The sequence below is a fragment of the Cnephaeus nilssonii genome (genome assembly GCF_951640355.1).
Source record: "Cnephaeus nilssonii genome assembly, chromosome: 4".
NCBI classification, from domain to species: Eukaryota; Metazoa; Chordata; class Mammalia; order Chiroptera; family Vespertilionidae; genus Cnephaeus; species Cnephaeus nilssonii.
Genome location: NC_137075.1, coordinates 106,683,999 through 106,708,479, shown reverse-complemented (window position 1 = coordinate 106,708,479; position 24,481 = coordinate 106,683,999). Strand labels below are relative to the sequence as shown.

The window sequence follows — 24,481 nt, the reverse complement described above, 5'->3', positions numbered from 1 at the left end:
CAGTCCTGAGAAGCCGTCCTGAGCTCGAATCACAGATGCAGACAAGCTGGCTGGCTGGGGTGAGCCACCTGCCCTGCCACCAGCCAACACGTGCCCTCTGGGCCCCAGAGCCAGGGCCTGGCACCGCCATCAGCCGCGGGCTCTGGGCGAGCACTTCGGCTGCCCTCTGTGAAATGGGTACAAGCCGGCAGCGCTGTTCAGGGATTAATGAGGTCGATCCCGGATGCAGAGTGTCCCCTCTGGCTGGCAAGAGGAGGTGCTTAGGACTGTGGGGAACGGTCAAAGCCTGGGGTTCCGGTCTTGTTGGTGCTCAGGGGCACCCTCGTGTGATGCAGTCCGGACCCCGGGTCAGCGTGTGGGCAGCCCCGCGGAGAGCAAGCCCGGGGCACGCCTGCAGGGAGGGTGCGCAGACTCGGGGGCAGAGCTGGGGGCAGCGAGTGCAGGGGACGGGGTGGGACTGAGCGAAGGACTCGTCTGCTTCTTCATCCACGGGCCCTTTAACCTTCTGCACTCGGATGTCGAGTGTGACTCGACACGGTTAGCATCGGTAGCAGCTCGTATGTCGAATTGTATTGAATGTATCAATAATTTGAAATATAAAAAAATCCAAATACATAAGTTTGTATGAAAAGAAACTCCAGTTTTTTATTCTACTGCCGCGCTTTGTAAAATCTGGGGTATTTAAAAAATTAAATCCCGAGTAGAATAAAGGAATCGAGAAAAAAGCAAGCGAGTGCAAAGCGTTAAGGCGATGGACAGGGAAATGGGGTGGGTTTTGTAAAGGAGGGTGCGCCTGCCTGGATCACTGGGGGAGGGGGAAGGGGGGGCAGGGGGAGCTTACGGCCAAGGTGCGCCTGACTCAGCTTCTGTTTCCTGCTCATGTCTGCTCTACACGGAGCACAGCGCGAACGGTGAGGCCAGGGCCTCGATTCAGAGGCAGATCCCGCCTCCGCCCCCAGGAGCTGTGTGGCGGGGTAGGCCGCCCGCTCTCGGCAAGCCTCACCGTCCCCGTCTGTAAAATGGGGACAATACGCTGCTTCGTAGGGGCTGTTGTGAAGGGAGGCGCAACCATCCCGCGAAGCGCCTGGCACCTGGCCGGAGGGCTCTGGTGATGCCACCATCCCCAGAGCTGCTTCCTCAGGACACGGACACCAGTGTCTGCAAACGCTTTATTGCTATGGCGGGCACTGCAGCCCACCCCCGGTCGGCAGGGTCTTCGAACGATAGCCTAGGATTGGCACCGGGCCTCCATGCCCCCGCCAGCCACGCCCTGGGGCGGTAACTCCCTCCACGGGACGGTCCGGCTCTGGGCAGGCCACCTCCACCCCGCGGTCCCCTCGCTTTTCTCAAAGGAGGAGTGGTGATGTCAGCTGTGATTGGCAGGTGACACTCCAGCCTTTCGACATGATGTCAGGACCCTTCTGTCCTCGACCTGACCCTTTAGTGCATCCGTGGAGAAACCGAGTCCAGAGAGGGACAGCATGACCCCAACGTCACACAGCTGGTTGGCCGGGCCAGAGCCCCACTGCAGACTCCGCCCCAGTGCTCCCTCTCAACCATCAGGATGGGCGGCCGGTGTTGCTGACGGGGGTGGGGGTGTGGGGGGGTGGGAGGGGAGACGGGGGCGCTGGGCTTGGACACATGCTTCCTGGCGGAATGTCTACTGGGACCACCTTCCTGTGGAGTTGGTGGCGCTGGGCTGGGAATCAGGGGCCGGGTCCTGGGCTTCTAACCTGCCGTGTGACCTCGGACAAGTCCATCAAGCTCTCGGGGCCTCAGTGCGAATCGCCACTGGTGAGCGGTGAGGGCGTGACCGAGTGTCCTCCGGGCCCTTCCGGGCGCCTGGCCTCGCCGGGTGCGGGAAGAAGCCGTCCTGGCGCGTCGGTGCTGCTACTGTTGCTTGCGAAGGTCTTGCTCGTCACTAAGCCTGCGCGTCTCACTAGGCCTTCGCAGATGGATGGCCACAGAGCACCCGCACCTCCCGCTCAGGAGGCCGGGGCTCAGGAGGAGTGCCCCCCCGCGGGGCGGGTCACCTTGCCCAGGAAGAGGACGCCCTCAGCGTTCACGATCGCCATCAGGAAGGGCCTGTTGAACACGATCATCTGAGAGCCCATTCGGGCCGACCTGAATGCAAACACCACGCCCGTGGCTGCAGCCGCTTGGGTCCCCGACTCGTCCACCTCCACCACGGCTTTGTGCACCATCTGCCGGGAGACACAGGCACCCACTCACTGGGGCTGGGAGGGGCCGGCCCACGGGCAAAGCCCCGCCCATGGCGTCACTGTCCAAGGCTCCCACAATCGAGCCTCAGCAGGCGGGAAACGACGCCATGGCGCAGCTGCTGTGCGCCAGGCCAGGTGCCCTCGCGTGTTTCAGCGAATTCTCACGGCGTCTCGCGGCGAGGGTGGACGCTCCGACTTTACAGAGGGAGAGGGGGCTCAGAGAGGTCAGGTCATTGTTGGAGGCCACACAGCTAATGAGGGGAGGAGTTGCCACCTGGTTTTGAGTTTTGATGGTTTAATCCAGGGCTCCTTCCCCCAAGGCAGTGCTGGGTACGGCTTTTCATTGCACAGAGGGTATGAGACACGGAAACTTTGCTTCTTGGAGAAAAAGAGGATAGAGAAAGAATATGGAATGTGGAGTGGAGTGGAATAGAATGGGATGGGATGGGATGAGATGGGATGGGATGGATCAGAACAAAAGAATAGAATAGAACAGAATAGAATAGAATAGAATAGAATAGAATAGAATAGAATAGAATAGAATAGAATAGAATAGAATGAATAGAATAGAAAGAATAGAATAGAACAGAAATAATAGAATGAATAGAATAGAACAGAACAGAAAGAACAGAATGAATAGAACAGAATAGAGTGAGTAGAATAGAACAGAATAGAACAGAACAGAACAGAGAGAACAGAATGTTTCTGGAAGCAGATGCTCAGGACCCCCGGCTCACCTGAGACACCTGGATGTTGGAGTGGTTGGTGAAGCCGGCGAGGTCGGCACGGGAGGTGAAGAGGTCCCTGATGCCCAGCGTGGGCAGGATTTTCTCCAGCTGGTAGGAGCCCTCGATGGAGAACTTAGGAAGGTAAAGCTGGAGCTTCCTGGAAGAGAAGAGAAGAGGACCTTTCTAGAGTCTTCCAGAGCACCGGGTTGTCGGCTCACGTCCCTGCCGTCTCCCCTCAGCTCCACGTGACCCTTCGCCCTCGGCCTAAAGGAGAGTCCGTGCCACTCTGGACCGGGACTGGGCAGCCCAGGGCTCACTGCCCACTCCGACGGCACCGCCAGGAAAGCAGCGTCCAGCCCCAACCCCTGCATCTGGGCCAGGCCCCGGGCCGGGACGTCCCCTGATGCCCCTGGGCCTGGAGGCAGCTCCTGGGCTGGGTGAGTGCTCCGCCCCCAGCGGTGGCCCCAGGGGACACGGTCTCCCTGGGTGGGGTGCAGGGCGAGGCTGGCCAGTCCCGTGGGAAACACCTCTTTGTGAGCTTCTTGAGCCACTTGGTCAGCGTCTGCTGGTCCAGGCCGGCCTCCGCCTTCTCCATCCGGCCCTCGCTGGGGAGAACGAAGAGGGCCGTGGCGTTGCCTTGGTAGGGGAGCCCCACGACCCTGCAGGAGAGGCTCCGGTCCAGGAGGTAGTCAAACTCGTCCTCGCGCCTCATCATGGGCACCTGCACCACTGTCTCCGGGCTCACGTGGAAGTCCTGCTTGCGGGTGCTCTGGGGGTCGAAGCGAGTCTCCCACTTAGCTAGAGGCAAACGCGGACAGAAACGGGAGTTCTCAGCTCAGGGGAAAGCTCCGACAAGGAACCCATTCCCCGGAGATCATCCCCTTTAGAGCCACCTGGTCGGGAGCCGGGGCTGCTGAGCCCCACGGCGGCCCCTTTATTATTTGGGGGCTGGAACTTTCCAGGGGGCTTTTGCGACATTTGCAATGCAAGGAAGTCAGTGTTCACGTCCTCGGGGGCCCTCAGACCCCTGATGTTTGCTTGATTCTCCGATGCAGCTGGAGGTCAAATGTCCAAGCAGAGAGGTGAGAGGGAGGCTGGCTGGCGAGGCCACGCTCCAGCTACACATTCTATTTCTCTCTTTCCCCAACATGAGCTGCGCATTGAAGTTTGGGGCGAAGGTTTGTAAGGCTTCCTACTGGGAAGCCCTCAATTAGCTCCTACTCAGTCTGCTTCCTGGGGCCGGCGGTGGGGGGTGGGGGGCGGTGATCAGAGTGATACATATAATTACAGGCACCTTCTCAATAGCTATCAAATGTGGACTCCACCCCATCACCCCCTTCGTTTATTTCACAGGTGTCCTCTGCAGCCTGTTGTAATGGGAATAGCCCTGAGCGGGGAGAAGCTTAGACTCCAAGCTCGATACCCACCCTCCGTGGCCATAGGAAGGGGGAGGTGGTTAACATTTAACTCCTTTTCTCCCTTCTCTTCTCCCCTCCGCTCCCTCCCCTTCCCTCCCCTCCCCTCTTCTCTTCTCCCCTCTTCATTTCTCCCTCCCGCCCTCAGCCAGCCCCACCCAGGGCACCCAGGGCCTCAGCCTGCAGAGCAGCGATTGTCAACCCTTGTCATCTCGTGCGCACACACCAGGGACTCACTGGGCAGCAGGCACGCCACACACACCAGGGACTCACACTCGGCGCAGGCACGCCACACACACCAGGGACTCACGCTCGGCGGCAGGCACGCCACACACACCAGGGACTCACGCTCGGCGGCAGGCACGCCACACACACCAGGGACTCACGCTCGGCGGCAGGCACGCCACACACACCAGGGACTCACACTCAGCGGCAGGCACACCACACACACCAGGGACTCACGCTCGGCAGCAGGCACACCACACACACCAGGGACTCACGCTCGGCGGCAGGCACGCCACACACACCAGGGACTCACGCTCGGCGGCAGGCACGCCACACACACCAGGGACTCACGCTCGGCGGCAGGCACGCCACACACACCAGGGACTCACGCTCGGCAGCAGGCACACCACACACACCAGGGACTCACGCTCGGCGGCAGGCACGCCAAGAGAAGTGTAACGTGCCGTCCGACCCAGAACACAAAAGGGTCGTTCTGGCCCATTCGCAGCGGACGGCCGCGGTGTTGGCTGTGGTCCTTCTCTGTCTGACGCTCTCAGGGAGGAGAGGTCCGGGCCCTGCCCACGTCAGGTGCTGCATGTTCTGAACATTCTCGCGGGAAAGGGCTGCTTCAGAGGCGGGGCGGGAGGGAGAGCTGAGAGAGGAGGGACCCCTGAGAAGTGTCAGGGCTGAGTCTGGGGCTTCGCTCTCGGGGAGGGGAGACGTCAGAGGAGGAGGCTCTTGTCCCGGGGTTTCCTGGCCAAGGAAGGAGCCCCTATAGGACCGTGAGGATCGGGGCAAGCGGAGTGGCCTGGGAAAGGCCCTCTGCGTCCTGCCCGGGCCCGCGGTCCCGCCCCACGCAGCCCTGGGTCCGTTTCTCTGGCACAGTGGCCACGACCCCCTCACGCTTCAGGAGCTGTGACGTCAGGGGTCCCCAGGGGCCCCCGACAGGAAGCAGCTCTTCCCCAGCAGAGAAAACTGCACCGTCATGAACACCCCTGCTCCGTCAGAGCACCTCCTACCCGCAGGCACCAGGAAGGACCGACTACGCGCCCTCTGTGCGGGCGGAGTGGGGGTTCCTTTTGTTTGCTTGTGTTTCTCTTAACCCTCACCCGAGGATATTTTTCCTTTGACTTTTAGCGAGAGTGGAAGAGAGAGGGAGAGACAGAGAGAGACATCGATGTGAGAGAAAGACATCGATGGGTTGCCTCCTGCAGGAGCCCCGACCAGGGCCTGGGCCAGGGAGGAGCCTGCAACCAAGGTATGTGCCCCTGACCGGAATCGAACCCGGGACCTTTTGGTCCGCAGGCTGACGCTCTATCCACTGAGCCAGACCACCCAGGGCTGGAGCATTCTTTTAACAAAAGCAGCTGAAAAGCAAGAGGAAGCCCGAGGGTCTTACCTTTGAAGAAGATGTAGCTCACCATGACCATGACCTCGGAGCTGTCCAAGTCCTTCACCAAGTCCACGATCCTGCCTTCCGTCTGCTTGGCCACGTAATCGTTGATCTGCTTCTGGGCCGCTGCGGGGTCCTCGAAGTTGGTGGGGACAGCGTCTGCCAGGTACAGCGTCCTCATGGCGCTCAGGAAGGCGTCCCGGACGCGCACGGCGGGCCGGACGAACAGCGCGCTGCCCAGGCTCAGCTGCGGGTCCTCCGGGGGCCGGCGCAGCCCCTGCAGCAGCCGGCGGAAGCCCTGGTGGAGCGCGTCCTCCTCGGGGCCCCCCTGGGCGCCGAGGCCCAGGCCCTCCAGGATCTGCGCCTTCGTGCTGGCCCGCGCCCCCAGGGAGACCATGGCCAGCGGCATGGAGATGCTCAGCGGGGAGAAGAAGATGTTCTGGTCGGGGTTGGCGGCCACCAAGGCCCTGAAGAGGTCGAAGGTGAAGTTCCTGTGCGCGGGGGCGGCCGTGGCGGCCGGCAGCTCCCTGGCCCTCTTCCTGCTCCGCCAGGAGTGCTGGTGGCGGAGGCTGGAGCCCTGCGGGCTGAGGAGCGCCAGGCAGAGGAGCAGGCGGAGCCGCATGGCGGCGCCTCTGGTTCTGGAAGGGAGAGCGAGAGGACGCGCTCAGGAGGCGTGTGGCCCGCGGGGCTGCTCAGGGGAGAGAGCCGGTGGCATGAGCAGGCTGACTCCGCGAACCCACCACCAAAGAGCGGCCTCCCAGGGAGAGGCTGGGCCGGCCGGCGGGGCTCCGTGGGTGCGTGCCAATCTGTGACCCAGGAGGTCCCGGTTCGATTCCCGGTCGGGGCACAGGCCCGGGTTGTGGGCTCCATCCCCCGCGTGGGGGCGTGCAGGAGGCAGCCCATCAATGATTCTCTCTCATCACTGATGTTTCTCTCTCTCTCCCTCTCCTTTCCTCTCTGAAATCAATAAAAAAATATATTTTAGAAAAATGAGTCAAATGCAGACACAGACCTGGAGCTCCAGGAGTGTGAGCTGTGGGTGTGGCAGCACCTGGCCAGGGCCTCCCCTCCACCCCTGAGACCCCATTTCCTCCGCTCTGCTGTGGGGTGCATGCTCTCTCTCTCTCTCTCTCTCTCTCTCTCTCTCTCTCTCCTGGCAGCGGCCAAGCAAAGATGCCACACTGCTGTGGTCTGCCCTGATGGAAGTCTGTGCTTGTGTGAACCCCCTTCAGCTGGGCACCCTCCCCCCCCCCCCCCGTTAACAGGCCCCAGCCCCCGCACGAGCACTGCCAGAGCCACGTGACCCACGCAAAACCAAACTCCCACGGGCCCTGGCCAGCTGCACTGGGCATTGCTGTAGAGCGGCCCTGCAGCTGAGGTTGGGGCGTGTGTGAGGGATGGAGGGGCGAAGGGGAGCGGGGTGGGGCGGAGGGCAAAGATACCAATGAGCTCAGCAGTCGGGCAGCACTGGACTGCAGTCCCGTCTCTGAGCCAAACCGAGTGACCCCAAACAGGCCCCAGGCACGGGCCTGGCCCCGGACTGCACCTGAGCTCACAAAGGAGGCCCATGTGGAATGTTCTGTGCAGAACCTTGGACTCCCCAGAACCGCATGGCCATGGCCACACCCACCGCCGGGCGCTGCTCCGTCCTCACGTGTACCGACGCCTTGCGCCTCACACCCACCGAGGAGGTAAGTTCCTCTGCGCCCCGTTCCACAGATGGGTCATCCAAGGCTCAGAGGCCGAGTCGCTTGCTAGTAGCGGCAAAGCTTGGGCTCGGACCCGGTTCTGACTGTTCAAGGCCGCACTCCAAACGGCCCCGCCTTTGGCTCCCCGCCGCCTCCTCTGCCTCTGGGTCACAGCCCCCGGTTCTGTGCCCGGCATCCGGGCAGAGCCAGTCCCTGGTCTGCAGATAACCAAGGAGCAGGCGGCCTCCCGTGCCCACACGCCCGGCCTGTGCCCGAGCGCCGCCCCGAGGAGGCCTGGGAAAGAGGCGGCTGTGTCCTCTCCGAGCCCTTTCAGCGGGTCTGTTCCTCCGCCCGTGGGCGCCTCCTGCCGAGGGAGACACCCCGAGAGCAGGACGCCGCTGAGAAGCAGGCGCGCACCGCCCCGCCACCCACGCCCAGGAGCTCCTGCTTGGACGGAGCCCAGAGGCAGCTGCGGGGGAGCAGGAGTGACCGCTACAGGCCTCCCCTCCTCCCTTCCTCCCCTCCTCCCCTCCTCCCTTCCTCCCCTCCTCCCTTCCTCCCTTGACCTTGGCCCAGGCCTCCCTTCCACTCTCTGGGCCTCAGTTTATTCCCAAACAACGGCGGGTCTGTCCCTGTGGTAGCCAGCAACCCTTCTCCCTACAGTCCCCACCCCCAAACCCCAGAGACCCGAGGGGCCAAAGCCACTTCTCCAAGGGCCCACGGGGTCTCCCCGAGGAGCCGGCTCTCCTTGGAGAGGCCCCCCTTCCGCAGGCTCCCTGGCTGCGGGTTTGGGACCCAGAAACCTTGCTCCACGCGGGGCCCCCTCTTGTACGGAAGCCACTGCTGACTAAGACCCCATTAGGACACTCTACAAAGATCACGCCACTTCATCTCCACCACAGCGAGCATCGCAGACCCCGTCTCACAGGGAGGAGACGGAAGCCCAGCTGAAAGCATTGCTGTCCCAGCCGGTGGGGAGGCTCGGGATTAAACCCGGTTCCTCTGGCGGCGTCCACGCTGCGCCGTGGCTCCCTGCACGGCCCCGAGGAACGGCCCGTGGTTCCTCCCCCGTCACCCCACCCCATAGCTCCGGGTGCGCACCCCGGTCTCTCCAGGCTGTTCGCCGCGTTAGCTCCTGTTACAGTCCTCCACGGAGCCGGTGTCTGATCATCGGCACCGAAGAGGAAACAGAGGGTCCGAGAGGCCCCCGCCCGCCCCCCCCAATGTGGAAGCCTCGGGGTGCTCACTGCAGCGTTTCTAGTCTCAACGCCCAGGCTTTGCCGTCACACCTCGGGGCCTTGACCGCTGTGTGCCCACTTCGGGCCAGGAGTGGGTCTGCGCCAGGCCCTGTGAGCTGGCACCCGCGACAGCGCCCCCGGGCTGCCCGCCGAGCCTGCTCTGGCGACTCCCCTGCGCCCGAGGCCGGCGTGTCCGAGGGAAGACAGCAGGGCAATCGCGTTCACGTGGGCTCCGGGCCAGAGTGACTCCCCAACATCCATGGGCCCCAAACCTGCTGGCGTTTATTCCAAATGTTAGGCAACCCAGTCCCACCAGGTCAGTTTGGGGCTCCGCTGAGGCAGGTGTGTGGCGGGGGAGGGTCTGTCCGCCGTGTGCTAATTCCAGGGGAAATGTGCCCCGGACCCCACACCACAACTTCCCTCGGGCCCTGACGACCCAGGGGCCGCGCTTCCAGAGAGCAGGGCCCGGGGAACGTCCCCCTCTCCTGACCCTCGGAAAGGCGGCCCGGTCCTGCCACCCTCTAAAAGGAAGCCCCTTCCCCGTCCCCCGCCACCCCCCTCCTGCCCGGGCCGCTCTCCACAGCTCTGATGTCCAATCACAAACAAGGTCACCTGCTCCCCAGCCTGCGAGCGGTGCTGCCTGTTCATGGGGTAAAATTTAACTCTGATTGTGTGCTCGCCCACCAGGCGCCTGTGGCCTCGCTCGGCCCGGCCCTCGCCAGCCTCAGCCTGGCCTGCCCTGACCGCAGCCGTGTGTCCTCCGGGCACCTGTCCTCCGGGCACCTGTCCTCCGGGCACCTGTCCTCCGGGCACACGTCTTCTCCTAATCCCTGACACAGCGAGCCCGTCCCAGCCCGGGCCCCTCTCTGCCTCCTCGCGGGCAGCCTCTCCTAGACCTCAGGCCTCGAGAAGCGGGTCTTGGGGACCCAGCCGGCCTGTCCCGCCCCCCCCCCCCCCCCCCCCCGCCGTTCTGTGTAACCGCCTCTCCATTGCCTCTCCAGCCCCTCAGTCACACAGGTGCAGCTGCTCTGCATTCGGGGCCGCCTCCTTCGTTGCCACCTCCCCCGCCCACGAGCGCAGGTGCTCACAGTGGAAAGGGCCCTCACCTGCTGCTCGCTCACCCGTCAGGGAGACGCCTCTGAGGAATGAATGAAGGAACGAATGGACCCCTCTCCCGTTCTCTGTAAGGCAGGGGGTCAGGAGCGGGGTATCCAGAGCGAGTGCCCACGGCCCTGGGCTCACGGCCAGGTGCCCTTGAACCCCTCCCCCACGACGGCCCCGCTTCAGTTTTTCTTTTTTAAAACCACTTCCCTAAGGCGGGGCCGCACGAAAAGGCCTGCGCGTCAGTGTGCTCCTTGGTGAGTTCGGTGATGTGTTCACACCCACGAAACCTTCGCCACCACCAGGGCCCAACCCACATCCATCACCTTCCAGGGCCCCCGGTCCCCCCAGTCCCCCCCCCCCCCTCGCCCCCGGGTCAGGCTGCGTGGTTCATCCCGGGAGGATGGTGTTGGCCCCGGGGAGCAGGGTCCCTCTCATTTCCTGCCGCTAGTTTCCTTAGAGAAACTAAAAGCTCCTCTCCTTGGGAGTCTCCGTTTTGTTTATTTGACCCGTGGCCAGAAGGCGCCCGCAGCCTTATCCAGAGAAATGGACTGTGTTGGTTACTTTTCCTGCTTCCCGAAGGCCGGAGGGCCGGGCAGGTCTGGCTTAGGGAGCCCTCCTGTGCACCGACATCGTCCCGCTCCCGTGTCAGGCTCCCGGGCCGGGCCTGCTGGCCTTCGGAGGGGCCGCTCTGTGTCGTGGGGAGGCGGCTGCTCTGGGCGCTGTGGGGCGGTGTGCAGCCTCCTGCTCTCCATTCACTGGGTGTCGATGTGTGGAGACCCCTCCAGGGTGACAACTCACCGTCCAGGTGTGGCCAGATGTGCGGGGGGGGGGGGGAACCAGGCCTGGGTTAGAGCCACCTCCAATCAATCATAATTGATCCCCAGTCACCGCCCAGGGGGGCTGTAAGTTGCATCTCACCAAGAGAAACTGAGGCTCGGCACACTTGGTGTCAGGCCCAAGGTCACCTCGGCTGCCCAGAGGCCTGCGCCCTTCGCGACACTGCGGGTTTCCCGCTCACTCCAGCACCCCCCTGGGCTGAAGCCCTCCAGCCCCATCACCGCCAGCCCTTCCGGACCCTCCTCACCGGCCCCCAAGCCCACGGCCCGCGCGTGCTGTGCCCGTCCTTACCCGGTGCCGGGCGAGGGTGCAGCGGTGGAGGGGACGGCCGGGCTCTGGCAGGGCAGAGGCTGGCTGGAGTGGAGCCGGTACTTGTCACTGAGCAAGTGGCTGTGGCTCCGCCCCTCCCGGCCCCGCCCTCCCGGCCCCGCCCCTCCAGCCCTGCCCTGCCCTGTCCCTCCAGCCAACAGGTTTCTGGCAAAGCCACCTGGGCTCTGACCAGGGTCACCTACCCACTGCCCGGCGAGCCCCTGAGGGGGCTGAGGGAGGCTCAGTAAAGGAACAGTGGTATCTCCCAACACCCCAAAATATGCCTCTTTGGGGATGATTGCTTTGGTCGGGTTAATTTTTTTTTTAATCTTCACCCGAGGATATTTTCCACTGATTTTTAGAGAGAGTGGAAGAGCGAGGGAAAGACAGAGAAATACTGATGGCATCGATTGGTTGCCTCCTGCACACGCCCCGACCAGGGCCCAGGCCGGGAAGGAGCCTGGAACCGACGTACGTGCCCATGACCAGAATCGAACCCGGACCCTTCGGTCCGCAGGCTGTCGCTCTGTCCACTGAGCCAAACCGGCCAGGGCTAGTCTGGTTAGTTTTAAGAAACAGCCCCCAGGGAGAAGCCCAGAGGCCCAGCCTGCAAGGGAACCCTCCATCTGTGAGGGGACCTGCCGCCCTCACCACCAAGGGCAGGTGCGGGCCCGCACGGAGGCCGGGCCTGGTTACGGCCTTCCTGTCGCCTTGGTCTTACCTGGCGGGGGCATTGCAGGTGGTGGCTTCAGCTCTGGGGAGAAGAGGCTGGACAGGCACGGGGAGGGACACTCCGGGCAGCCGCCCCCCCCCCCCCGGCTGGTTCCTGGCTCCGGCGGCCACTGTGGTGGGGGCTACAGACACACACCCTCACCCCCACCCCCGCCCACCGTCTCCGTCCTGCCCTCTGGACTAATAATCAACAAAAGCAGACGAACAGGAGAAAGTCATGCTTTGATGAATGCGCATGGGCTTCCTATGCACATGGGAAGTGCATACAGTGAGGCAACGCGTGACACTTTGGACAAAGGAGGCAGGCAGGCAGGAGCGGGAGTGGGGACGTACAGGGCGTGAGGAGGAGCGGACACGGGTGGGAACGCCCTGCGAGGGGACAGAAGTAACGGGGATGGGCGGGTGTTTGGCCGAGGCCCAGCCTGACGCCCTCCTGCTCACACACGCCCTCGGCGCAGCGGACACCCCCACAGCTCCTTCCGGAAGCAGGTGTCTCGGCCTGAATCTCGGCAGGAGATGGGGGACAGGTCAAAGGTCCTTACTGAGTCTGGTCTCCTTTTTTAAGATTTCGTGTTAGGTTCGGGCGGGCAGCACGGTGGCTAGACAGCGATACACAGCACACAGTGCTCCCCGGTTCGCCCAGCCCCCGGCTGGCTCCGTACAGTTATTCCGACGGCGTGACCCTCCCCAGGCCCGCTCTGTGACTGCCCTCTGCACGACTCAGTCCCCTCGCCTTCCCACCCCGGCCCCTCGCCCCTCTCTGCCGGCAGCCACTGCCCTGTTCTCTGTGGCTATGAGTCCGTTTCTGTTTGGATTGCCCTTGATTCCACGTTTCCACGTGTAAATGAGATCATATGATGTTTGTCTTTTCCCAACTGACGGCCTTCACTTAGCTGCTATGTCTTAGCATAATGCCCTCCAGGCCCATCTATGATGTCTCAAACGGGAAGACTTCACTCTTTCTACGGCGAGTGGCTTTCCACTGTGTAAATGTCCCACAGCTTTCAGCCACATGTCCACGGATGGAACCTGGGCTGCTGCCGGGCGTGGCTCCTGTGGGTGCCGCTGCGTGCACAGAGGCACCGCCGCACGTTCTTCCAGTGACTGCTTTGGCTTCTTCAGATCCGTACCCAGAAGTGGGGTCACTGGGTCAGAGGGCGGTTCCGTTCTCAGTGTGCGGAGCAAACTCCACGCTGCTGTCCACGTGGCCACGCCCGTCGGCACCCTCCCCCCCCCAAGCAGTGCTCGAGGCTCCCTTTGCGCCCCCTCCTCGCCAGCACCCGGTTGTGGATCTATTGATGACGCAGGGTAAACAGCTTACACTCGACCCCCAGAGCCACTCCAGGCCGGCCAGCCTCCGGTTCCCTTCGCCGCAGCCGTGGGTTCACGCCGCCACGGGCCACGGGCCAGATTCCGGCGGGAACGCGAGGGATTCAGAGTCTCAGCGGGACTGAGGGGAGGAGCCCTTTACCAGCCCCCTGACCGCACCCGTCACGAACGAGGCTCCGAAGCACGAAGGGACTTCTCCGAGCTGTGGTGAGGGACGGAGTGGCCGTGTCCAGGCGGCCGGGTGCGGGCCGGCCCCGCGCTGAGCCTCCACTGCTCTGCCGCCTGCCTGGCCCCACACTTCCAAGAACGCTTCCAAGATGCTGTTGCTGGCTCAAGCCTTGTTTTTTATTTTATTTCATTTTATTTCCATATTTATTGATTTCAGAGAGGAAGGGAGAAGGGGAGAGAGAAACATCAATGAGGAGAATCATTGATCGGCTGCCTCCTGCACGCCCCCTACTGGGGACCGAGCCCACAACCCGGGCCTGTGCCTGACCGGGAATCAAACCAGTAGCCTCTTGGTTCCTGGGTTGACGCTCAACCCATGTCAAGAGCTTCCCCCCACCGGGAGGCCCTCCAGCTTCCTGGTTGACGGCAGTCCGACGAGGACGTGTGTGTGGGACGAGGGCGAATGACCGAGGGAAGCCGTGGTGCCCCTCTCCCGCCCCCAGGAGGGCCATCGTCTCCCCACTCCGCCGGCAGCGGGGGTCCAGGCTACACCCCCCCGGCGCTCACAGAGCTCCTGCCTCCCGCGGCCTCCCTTCCGAGGACAGACAGACTGTCTCCCGCTGGCAGAGAACGCTGACTCACGGACACTCCGGCCGGCGAGCACGGAGCCCGGGTCCCCAGAAGCAGCCTCCCAGGCGGCGTCACGAAGGCCCCACCCGTGCGACCCCGAGGGAGGGCCGCTCACGGGGACAAGGTGTCCCGCACGGAGCCTCCCATGTATTTACTTTCCTGATGTCCAAAGGGCGTCTGGAATGGGAGGAGCAGATTCAGTGTTTACCCATCGATCCCGGGAGCCGGCGGGGGGAGCAGAGCAAACAGCTGGGGCCTCGCTCACTCAGCCTTTCCGCTCGCTCAGTCCAGGTCCACCCGCCCCCCATCCATTCGCCAGGTATCGCTGGGCCTCAGCCACGTGTCAGATCCTGTGGTCTGCCCGAGGGCCAGGAAGTGGGGTGACAGGGCCCAGGAAGTGGGGTGACAGGGCCCAGGAAGTGGGGTGACAGGGCCCAGGTAGTGGGATGACAGGGCCCAGGAAGTGGGGTGACAGGGCCCAGGTAGTGGGGTGCACAGGGCCCAGGAAGTGGGGTGACAGGGCCCAGGTAGTGGGGTGACAGGGCCTAGGAAGTGGGGTGACAGGGCCCAGGTAGTGGGGTGCACAGGGCCCAGGAAGTGGGGTGACAGGGCCCAGGTAGTGGGATGACAGGGCCCAGGTAGTGGGGTGACAGGGCCCTGTCTTCGAGATGTTCCGTCTAATGGGGCCCAGGAGTGTGTGATGCAGGTGAGTTTCCTGGAAGAGAGGAGGCATGAACGGGCCCCGGAGGAATGCAGACGGCAGAGGCGGGAGGGCAGTACCCCCCCCCCCCCCCCCCCCGCAGTCCTCGGCCGCTCCCTCCCCAGCGCCGTCTCCGCTGCGGCTCCGGCCCCACCGCCAGCCGCTCTCCACACGTGGCCCGGCCCCGTCCGGACAGGCCGCCACGCAGCCGCTGGAACACCGTGCCTCCAACGTGCTCGGAGTCAGGCCCCCGAGTCACGTGAAACCCTGGGGGGTGCCTGAGACCTCCCGTCTCTGCCGCAGGAGAAACCCGGCGGCCCGCCCAGAGCGGCTGGCGTGCGGGGATTCCTGGGGTTCGGGACAGACACGGGGCGGTCGGCTGCCTCCTCCCGTGGGAGGGTCCAGGCTTCTCCCAGACTCCGGGGGGCCCCTCCCCCGCGAGTTCGCCCACATCCTCAGAGACAGTCCGAGCTGCACCGCCTGGGCCAGCTCAGATGGCGCTGCTGGGGAAACTGAGGCCTCCGAGGGGAGGGATTGGCCGAGGCCCCAGAGCCCGTCAGGGCAGAGCAGGGCCGTGAGAACAGCCCCAGCCTGAACCCCGGCTCCTCCTCTCGGCAGAGCACCCCGGTCCACCAGCGCCTCGGGGGGAAGGCTGCCCCCTCAGCGCCACGGCAGGGGCGGGGCCTTCCTAACCAGGTTGCTGTGGCAACTACTTGGTTGGTGTTCTCCCTGCCAAGGCCTGTGGAGCCCCCCCCTTCCGGAACGAGGCACCCACCGCACCCTCTCCTTCCCCCCAAACCCCCCCCCCCCCACATCGCACCAACCCCCCGGCACCTGGAGCGCCTCGGCCCTGTGTCTGGAAGCCAGGGCGTGCAGGGCCGACCCAGAGGGCCGGGAAAGGCGCGCATTTATTAAGCGTTTGCTGTGTACAAGGCGCTGGACCAGGCTCCTCGCCATCTGTCTGTTTAATTCACACAGCTACCCTAGGGACAATGCCGGGGGGCGAGGGGGGTCCCCTGCCTTCTGGGGCAGACACTAAAGGGATTGCAGGGGCTGCCGGGGCTGCACAGCCGTGCGGGGCCGCGTGTCCAGTCCACACCCGTCTGGTACCCCCCCCCCCTCCCTTCCCGTCTCCAGCAGCCTCTGCCCGGACCCCGGGCATCTCTGCAGCCCGGGCCGCGCCCTCCGCGGACAGCAGCTCCCGGCTGGGGGCTAGGGCTTGGTGGGGTTGACGATCTTGCCCAGAAAGAGGATGCTCTGGGTGTCGGCAGCGAGGATCGCCATCAGGAAGGGCCGGTTGAACATGAGGATGCGGGGGTTGTGCACGGCGGAGAAGAAGGTGACCGAGATGCTGGTGGCCGCCGCGGCCTCGGTGCCGGCCTCGTCCACGTCCAGCACGGCCTTGTGGACACTCTGGGGGGAAGTCACAGCGGGAGGACTGAGCGGGGCCGAGGGGCTGAGCGGACAGAGATCCCCGAGAGCAAGCCAAAGCCCCTCGGGGTCTCCAGCGGGAATTTCCAGGGGCAGGTGGTTGGCTGACGGCCTCTTAGAAATACAATAATGAGCGTCCTTCCCTGAGCACTTCCTGTTCCCAGCACTTGCTAATCTTTTTCTTCTTTTTTTTTTGTTTGTTTGTTTAATCTTCACCCAAGGATATTTCCCAATGATTCTCAGAGAGAGTGGAAGCGAGGGGGAGAGACAGAGAGAGAGAAACATCGATGTGAGAGAGACACATTGATTGGTTGCCTCCCACATGAGCCCTGACCAGGTACACGCCCTTGACCGAAATCGAACCCGGGACCTTTCAGTCCAAAGGCTGACGCTCTATCCTCTGAGCCAAACCGGCCGGGGCTCTTTCTAATCTCCCAAGCCTGCCTGCGAGGAAGACACGCAGAGACCAGGCAATCCGGCGAGGGCATAAGAGGCGGCACGGGGACTCAGACCCTCAAGTCCAAGGCTCTGCCCTCCAGCGCTCTTGCGTCCTACGTGCTGACCTCGCAGGCCTTCCCTCTGAGAGCTCTCTGACACGCGCACCCACGTGTGCGCCCGCCTCCCAGCCCGCTACCCAGCCCGCCGCCTCGCACCCTCCTGCTCCTGGCGTTGCATTGGCCGCTGTCTGTTGCTGTGCCTACGAAGGTGTGGCGGGAGCGCCCTCGGACTGAGGACGGGGCGGGCGGGCCTCTCCCCAGCCCCCTCAGCACGTGGTGGTTGGCTCCTGGGCGCCCAGGCCCGGTGATTGTCAGACGCGGCTCTGAGGTCACGTGCGGTGGAGGGGGGGGGGGGGCGGGGGGGGGGGGGGGGCGCTGAGCCGCCGGCCTCTCACCTTGGACACCAGCAGGTTCTCCTGTGCCGTGATGCCCGACAGGTTGGCCTGCAGCGTGAACAGGTCCTGGATGCCCAGCTGCGGCAGCAGCTCGTCTAGGTTGTAGGAGCCGGAGACGGAGAACTTGGGGAGATAGAGCCAGAGCTTCCGGTGATAGGCCCTGAAAGAGGCACCGGTGAGCCCCTGGCCGGCGCCCAGCCGGGCCTCCCCGGAGGGTCACCCAGCTCCGCGCGCACGCCGCCCGCCCGCCCGTCACCCCAGCGCTCCCCGCGGCCCCGCCAGGCTCCGTGCCCAGGGGACTGTGGTCTGGGGGACCTCCCTCCACCCCCGGGGGCTCCTCTCCGACAGAGGTCGCTTTCTGTGGGCGAGCCAGGCGCCCAGGGAGAAGGGGGACCCTCCGTGCGGCCTCGCCTGGGCTCTGTTGGGCCCGGGGCCTCACTTCCTGGGGACCCGATGATGCCATGGACCGCAGGAAGGGGGGTCTCCATCCCACACGCCGCCTGGAGGTCCTTCCTTGCACTCAGCCCCGGGCGACGGGACCCGCCTCCCTGCTGCTGGGCGGGCGGCTGGGATTTCCTGACCCCCGAGGGGCCGGTCAGCCCTCCTGACGGAGGTGCCCCTCCTGGCACAGGGCCGGGCCCTCCGAGGGCTGGCGCCGCCTCCCCCAGGCTGGCGCGGGGCAGGGCTGCAGGGAGAGCGGGGACCCCACCCCGCGTACCTCTTCTGCAGCAAGCCGCTCCACCTGAGGAGCATCTCGGGCGTCAGCACCTCCTCCACCTGCGCCATCTTCCCGCTGTCGGGCAGGACGAAGAGGGCCTGGGCGCCGCCCTGGTAGTCCATGCGGAGCACCGAGCAGGGCACGTGCCTGTCGTGCAGGTACCAGTGGTTCCGGTTTTGGAACATCATCGGCACCTTGACCACCGTGTTCTCATCCACGTGGAAGTCGTAGGGGGGACCTTTGGTGCGGCCGAAAGGGGTCTTCCACCGGCCTGGGGGGGGGGGAGGCACAGGGTGTCCGCGGGCCCGCCGGCCCTCCTCCCGCCAGGGGCGGCCCCTCCATCGCTCAGACCCCCACCTTCCGGCTCATCGGGGCCCCGTCTAGCTCATTCACCACCGCTGGGCCTGGGGGGTGGGCTCCCGCGGCTCATTCAGCATCGACTTTGGGAGGCCCCGGCGGCTCCCAGCCGGGCTGCTCCGCGTCTCCCCCGCTCCCTGGACCGGCCGCCAACCCGCAGCTCGAAGCGTGCAAGCTCGCCGTGGCTCTGACGTGCACTTTCTTGGTTTAAAATAAGTGAGCCCAGCCCGTGTGGCTCAGTGGTTGAGCATCTACCCATGAGCCAAGAGGTCACCGGTTCGATTCCCGGTCAGGACACGTGCCCGAGTTTCGGGCTCCATCCCCAGTCGGGGGCGTGCAAGAGGCCGCAGATGGATGTTTGATTCTCTCTCCCTGATGTTTCTCTCCCTCTCCCACTCTCTCTTCCACTCTCTCTTTTTAAAAAATGAGGCTGAGAGCTTCCGCAGGTTCGTGGACCAACTAGATGCCCTTCGTTTTTAGTCCGGTGCCAGCGCGTTGTGTAACCCCGTATCTCAGAGGCTGCCTCTTGGTGATTGGGGGGCTCCTCTGAGCACTAGCTGTGTGCCAGCCGTGTGCGCTGGCTTCTCTCTGTTTCATTTAAGTTCACTTTAATGTCTCCCATGTCATCTGGCCAGCAGAGACCCCGCGCAGCCGTGGTTTGGATTCGTCTACAGACTCGGCGTTTGTGAAGATGAGCACAATGTCCCGCTGCCCCCCCGAGGGCCCACTCTGAGGTCTGGGCTGCACTTACATCCCAGAGTCCGGCCGTGTCAGAGGGCAGGGTGTGTCTACCGCTCTTTCTTTTCTTTCTTTTTAAAAATACGTTTTTATTGATTTCAGAGAGGAAGGGAGAGGGAGAGAGAGAGAAACATCAAGGATGAGAGAGAATCCTTGACCGGCTGCCTCCTGCACGCCCCCTACTGGGGATGGAGCCCGCGACCCAGACATGTGCCCTGCCCGGGAATCGAACCGTGACCTCCTGGCTCATAGGTGGATGCCCCACCCCTGAGCCACGCCGGCCGGGCCACTTCTCTGTCTTATGCCAAGGACACCAACCCCGTTGGAATTAGGTCTTTGTCAGGAATTAAACACCAAAACCTTCATTGTTTCTGGCCAGAGTTTTAGGTGGGGTGATGGTGCATACTATGCATTTACATTACGCTTTAAAAGGAAGAGTCAGTATAATATTGTGCAGCCACTAGAACAAGATCTAAATAAAGTTTTCCATAGCATAAGACGGCACACGTGCACATGTGCACACACACACACACACACACACACGTGTATGCAAAAACCAGCAAAATCTGAATAAAGCCTGTCGATTGCACCCAGGTCTGCCTCCTGGTTTTACTAACGTACTAACATGTATGTAACATGTTATCGAGGGGAATCTGGGTGGAAGGTCCATGGAGCACTCTGTACTACTGTTGCCACTTCCTATGAATTGCCAGCGTTTGCAGGATTGGGACGATTTTTTTAAAGTTTTCAGCAGGGCATGAACCTTCTCGTGTGAAATGACGTGACGACGGACTGGCCGCCCGGCAGCCGGGACTGCTCCCCGAGCGGCCGCGGTGCTGGCCCTTGGATTCTGGTCCCCGCCGCCTGTGAGTTGAGGCGGGAGGCCGAGGCGCAGCGACCCCCACTCGTGAAGGTCTCCGCGGACGGACCGACAGCCACCAGACCAGAGGAGCCCTGGTCTCCGGCTTGTCCACGTGCTCCCCGACGCGTGTCCCTGTCGGACGCGACTCCAGCCCTGCTGGCCAGCAGTGTCCCCGAGCCGCCACCAGGGCCCAGCAGGAGTCACCCCACGAGCTCCCTCAAAGCGGGGCCCCTCGGGGGGCGGGCGTGCCTGGCCTCTGGGTTCCTGATAAGCTCTAACTCGTCACCTGCACCGGTGACTTCTCTGTCCCTCACCTCCCTCTTCCTCCAGCTGCGCACCCCGCCGCCACACACACACACACACACACAACCCTGCAAGCTCTCATTCCCCCAACCCTCCCGGCTGAGCCCCACGGAAGGAACATGACTGACACACACTGCACAACAGCCCCCCTGCCCTGGGATTCCAGCCGTGTTCATACGTGTGTGTGAACCAAAGACGGGAAACAGTCATGCTAAAGTGTTAACATCCGTCGCCTCAGGGTGGTAGAGGGCTAGGTAATTTCTATTTTCTCTTTTAGTATACTTTCATGTATTTTTAAAAATATTTTATTAATATCAGAGAGGAAGGGAGAGGGAGAGAGAGAGAGAAACATCAATGATGAGAGAGAATCACTGATCGGCTGCCTCCTGCACATCCCACACTGGGGATCGAGCCCGAAACCCAGGCATGTGCCCAGACCGGGAATCAAACCATGACCTCCTATCAGACCCAACCCATTCATACGTCGACGCTCAACCACTGAGCCAGGCCGGCTGGCTACATTTGTAAAGGTTTTTAAAATGAGCATCAATATCATTAGAGTAATTACAATTACTGTGATTATTTGTTGAGTACATGTAGTGGTCAGGGGTCAGGCAAACTTCCTTTGCAAAGGGCCAGAAAGTAAATACTTTAGGCTTTGCAGGTCGCCCTGTCTCTATAACCATGGCGTGTGAGTGTGTGTGTGTGTGAGTGTGTGTGTGAGTGTGTGTGAATGTGTGTGTGTGAGTGTGAGTGTGTGTGTGAGTGTATGTGTGTGTGTGTGTGAGAGTGTGTATGTGAGTGTGTGTGTGAGTGTGTGTGAATGTGTGTGTGTGAGTGTGTGTGAGTGTGTGTGTGTATGTGAGTGTGTGTGTGTGTGTGAGAGAGTGTGTATGTGAGTGTGTGTGTGTGAGTGTGAATGTGTGTGTGTGTGAGTGTGTGTGTGTGAGAGAGTGTGTGTGAGTGTGTGAGTGTGTGTGTGAGTGTGTGTGTGAGTGTGTGTGAATGTGTGTGTGTGAGTGTGTGTGAGTGTGTGTGAGTGTGTATGTGAGTGTGTGTGTGTGTGTGTGTGTGTGTGTGTGTGAGTGTGTGTGTGTGAGAGAGTGTGTGTGTGAAAGCAGCCAGGGGCAATGCCTGCATGAATGGGCATGGCTGTGTGCCAATAAAACCTCACTGACGGAAACAGGTGGCCCATCAGATCTGGCCGTGGGCTGTAGTTTGCCAACCCCTTCAGGCCCTCTCCTAAGGTGTTTACAAACACGTGACGTCATTTGATCCGCAAAAACAAAACTCTGAGGAGGGACTCACTGCCCTTCCTTCACAGAGCAGCCTGCCCTGTTTACACCGGGGGAGTGGCAGAGCTTCAATATAAACTTGGACATTCAACTCGCGATCCTTGGCCATAAAGCCTTTCATAAATTACTGCCATCCAGAGAATAAGAAAGTAAGTCTAACGGTATGAAGAGCTGGAAACCTCAATACTACCCAATCTTAAATATCGGACACTACCATGAAATCTTTCTTCTAAGGGGTGCTTGGCCCTATCAGACCCAACCCATCCACTTTCTTTTATTAAAAATACCTAATGTATCGTCCGAACCAGGAGGTCACGGTTCGATTCCCGGGCAGGGCACATGCCCGGGTTGCAGGCTCAGTCCCCAGGAAGGGGCGTGCAGGAGGCAGCCGATCAGTGCTTCTCTCCCATCGCTGATGTTGCTATCTCTCTCACTCTCCTTCCTCTCTGAGATCAATAAAAACGTATTTTAAGAACATGCTCACTGGATTAATAACCTAGCGGGGAGGCACAGGACCGACCGGCGAGCGGCCTCTCACCTTTGAAGTAAATGTAATTCACCAGCACCATCGCGGTGTCCTCGCTGAGCCCGCTGACCACGCTGTCGATCTTCCCGCGCGTCTCCTCCTTGACGTGGCTGTTGATCAGCTGGGCGGCGCCCTCGGGGTCCAGGAAGTTGGCGGGGAGCAGGCGGGCCCCGTAGAAGGCGGCCGTGTCGTTCAGGAAGCGCGGCCGCAGCGGCAGGTCCTGGCGCGGGAAGAGGGCGCTGCCCACGCGCGTCTCCAGCTGGTCGCGGGGCAGGTTGAGCGTGAGCAGCAGGTGCCGGAAGCCGCGGTGGATGTCGGGCGCGGACGTGTTGGTGAGGTTGAAGGCCAGGCCCTGCAGGATCTGGGCCTGGGTGTCAGCGCGGGCCCCCAGGGCCAGCATGGCGTAGGCGGCCGAGATGCTCAGCGGGGAGAAGAAGATGTTGCTCCCGGGGTGGAGGGAAGCGACGAGGTGGTAGAAGTTGAAGGCGAAGGCTGCGTTGCTTGGGGCAATCTGGAGGCTGGGGGAGCCCTCCTCAGTGCCGGGACCCCCCGGGGGGCCGTCGGCTTGACCTCGGCCACCGCCGGAGAGGGCCAGCAGTCCCAGCAGGACGAGGAGCAGGCGGGGTGCTCGCTGCATCTTCTGCCGTCTCAGGTCTGCGGGGGGAAGAGGGCGTCCGGGACTGAGACCCACCCCGCTGAGAGGTCAGCCGGGGCAGGTGGGCGGAAGACAGCCCTGGCTGGTGTGGCTCAGTGGATAGAGCATCGGTCTGTGGACTGAGGGGTCCCGGGTTTGATTCCCGGTCAGGTACATGCCGGGTTGCAGGCTCCATGCCCAGGGTGGGGCGTGCAGGAGGCAGCCGATCCATGATTCTCTCTCATCGTTGATGTTCCTCTCTCCCCCTCCCCCTCCCTTCCTCTCTGAAATCAATTTAAAAAAAGACAGGCTGGCGAACACCCGGCCCCCTTCCGTGCCAGGGGCCGATGCTCTCCCGCCGTGAGCTCCGCGGGGCGCTGACTACGGAGATGGGGAAGCAGAGGGTCCCCCAGCGGCAGCCGCGTCACCCGCCGGGACTACGGAGCTGGGACAGGTCTCCCACTCTCCCCGGGCGCCCTCCTCGGCCCAGCGCCTCCACGGCACCCAGGGTGCCCGTCACCAGCGGCTGTTCTAACACCTCCTCCCCCCCACCGTGTGCTGGGCCCTCCACGCGGCCGCTGTCCGGTCCCCCCTCCTGCCCGGTGGAGGCCGCAGACTCGATGAGAGCGCGGCTGCCGCTGCGCGGAAATGATTTGCTCAGAGTCAGGGGAGGATGGCTCCTCCTCAGGAGACCCACCTGGCCAGGCAGGGGGCCTTGTTTTCACCCCCAAAGCCGCCAGGGGCCCACCGTTATCCGGCTCTCAGCCCCCCAAACCCAGTTGTCATCTCTGACCTCAGTCTGGCCTCCCACCCACCCACCCGCACCCGCCGCCGGACCACGCTCCGCGCCTCCACCTCGCAGCCCACGCCAGGACCCCACGCCAGTGCCCAGCCTCCCGCACCCAGAGCCGGGCCCAACCCGTCCAGGGCAGCCGGCCACGCCGTGGGCTCCCGGGCCATAGCGTCACCGTGGCGGCTACTCAACTCCACGGGGCAGCTGGGAACCGGCCGGACAAGGCCGCTCGGGGCCGTGACCGCGCCCCGTGACGGTCATTCACGGGCAGAGACCTGAGTTGCACGCGCTTTTGAAAACGTGCACATTCATGTCCTGCTTCTGGCTGTTCCAGCCATTGGCAGTTTGTGTCAGAATGTTCCAGCACAGCCTCTGTCCTGGCGCCTGGCCGCCCCTGCTCCCCGCAGCCTGGGAGCGCCATCTGGGCTCACCGCCCCCCCACAGGGCTCCTCGCAGCCCATCTCAACTCCGGGCTCCGACCCTCAATCGCTGCTCAGCGGCCTGACGGGGAGACCCAGCGTGCCCTCAGCAGGACTCCCCCCAAACAAGGGGATCAGGAGCCGGAAGACCTGGCCCCCTGCGTGCAGCCCGGGAGGCTGCCTCGGGTGTGGGCACGAGCCCCACCGTGCGGGGCGGGCGCAGGTGGGGAGGGCTCCCCAGCCTCGGGCTCTGCCAGGCCCGGGAGGGAAACATCGGCCGCTCTCCGGGGACTCCTCGGCCTTAGCTGTGGTCGAGTCCAGCGACAGAAAGGGTCCTCACAGGCGGCGGCCCCTAAACTCCTAACGGCAGGTCCTGGGGGTAGCCGCCGCCCGACCTATGACTTCTTCCTGCAAGTCTCTCTCTCCTCGGCGCCCGCCGTGGTCTCTGAGCCTCTGAGAGCCTTTCAGACCCGCCTGCTAAGGCGAGACCCCCCCAATCCAGGGCACACGCCCGTTACCCATGCTGCACTCCCGCCCCGGGACCCCCCTCCATTCCACAGGCACCCGAGAGGCTGCCTGCGAGCTCCTCTCCCAAGCAGTTCTCTGTCTGCCCAGAGCTCGCTTCCCAGTTTGGCTCAGATAAATGCTAAGGTGTCCCTGCAGGCCTGGGCGCTCTCAGGCCCGCCTCTCCCTCCGCGGCGGCCGCAGGGTTACTCACACCGTGGGCTCCGGCTCTGCGGGCGTCCGCCCTGTCCCGCTCGAGCTCGAGGTGGCCCACAGTGCGGCTGGGTGCAC

At 63.1% G+C, this 24,481-nt stretch overlaps 1 protein-coding gene across 1 annotated transcript; it reads right to left on the bottom strand.

The window, feature by feature from the left end:
- Positions 1-1,214: 1,214 nt before the first annotated feature.
- Positions 1,215-24,481, bottom strand: LOC307098327 (uncharacterized protein). Its single transcript, XM_079769015.1, has 10 exons — positions 24,405-24,481; positions 21,853-22,494; positions 17,760-18,030; positions 17,042-17,201; positions 15,932-16,131; positions 11,142-11,228; positions 5,990-6,621; positions 3,478-3,748; positions 2,960-3,107; positions 1,215-2,204 (listed from the first exon to the last, which is right to left on the bottom strand). The coding sequence occupies exons 2-10, from the start codon at positions 22,475-22,477 to the stop codon at positions 2,001-2,003; spliced, it is 2,598 nt and encodes an 865-aa protein (XP_079625141.1). The 5' UTR covers positions 22,478-22,494; positions 24,405-24,481; the 3' UTR covers positions 1,215-2,000.

What these genes read in the sequence shown, in the direction of transcription:
- LOC307098327 (XM_079769015.1), bottom strand. Translation starts at nt 22,477, where the DNA reads ATGCAGCGAGCACCCCGCCTGCTCCTCGTCCTGCTGGGACTGCTGGCC. An exon ending in AGAACCTGCTGGTGTCCAAG is followed by an intron (nt 16,132 to 17,041) that starts GTGAGAGGCCGG and finishes ACTTCCCCCCAG; the next exon opens with AGTGTCCACAAGGCCGTGCT. An exon ending in GAGCTACATCTTCTTCAAAG is followed by an intron (nt 3,749 to 5,989) that starts GTAAGACCCTCG and finishes GTTTGCCTCTAG; the next exon opens with CTAAGTGGGAGACTCGCTTC.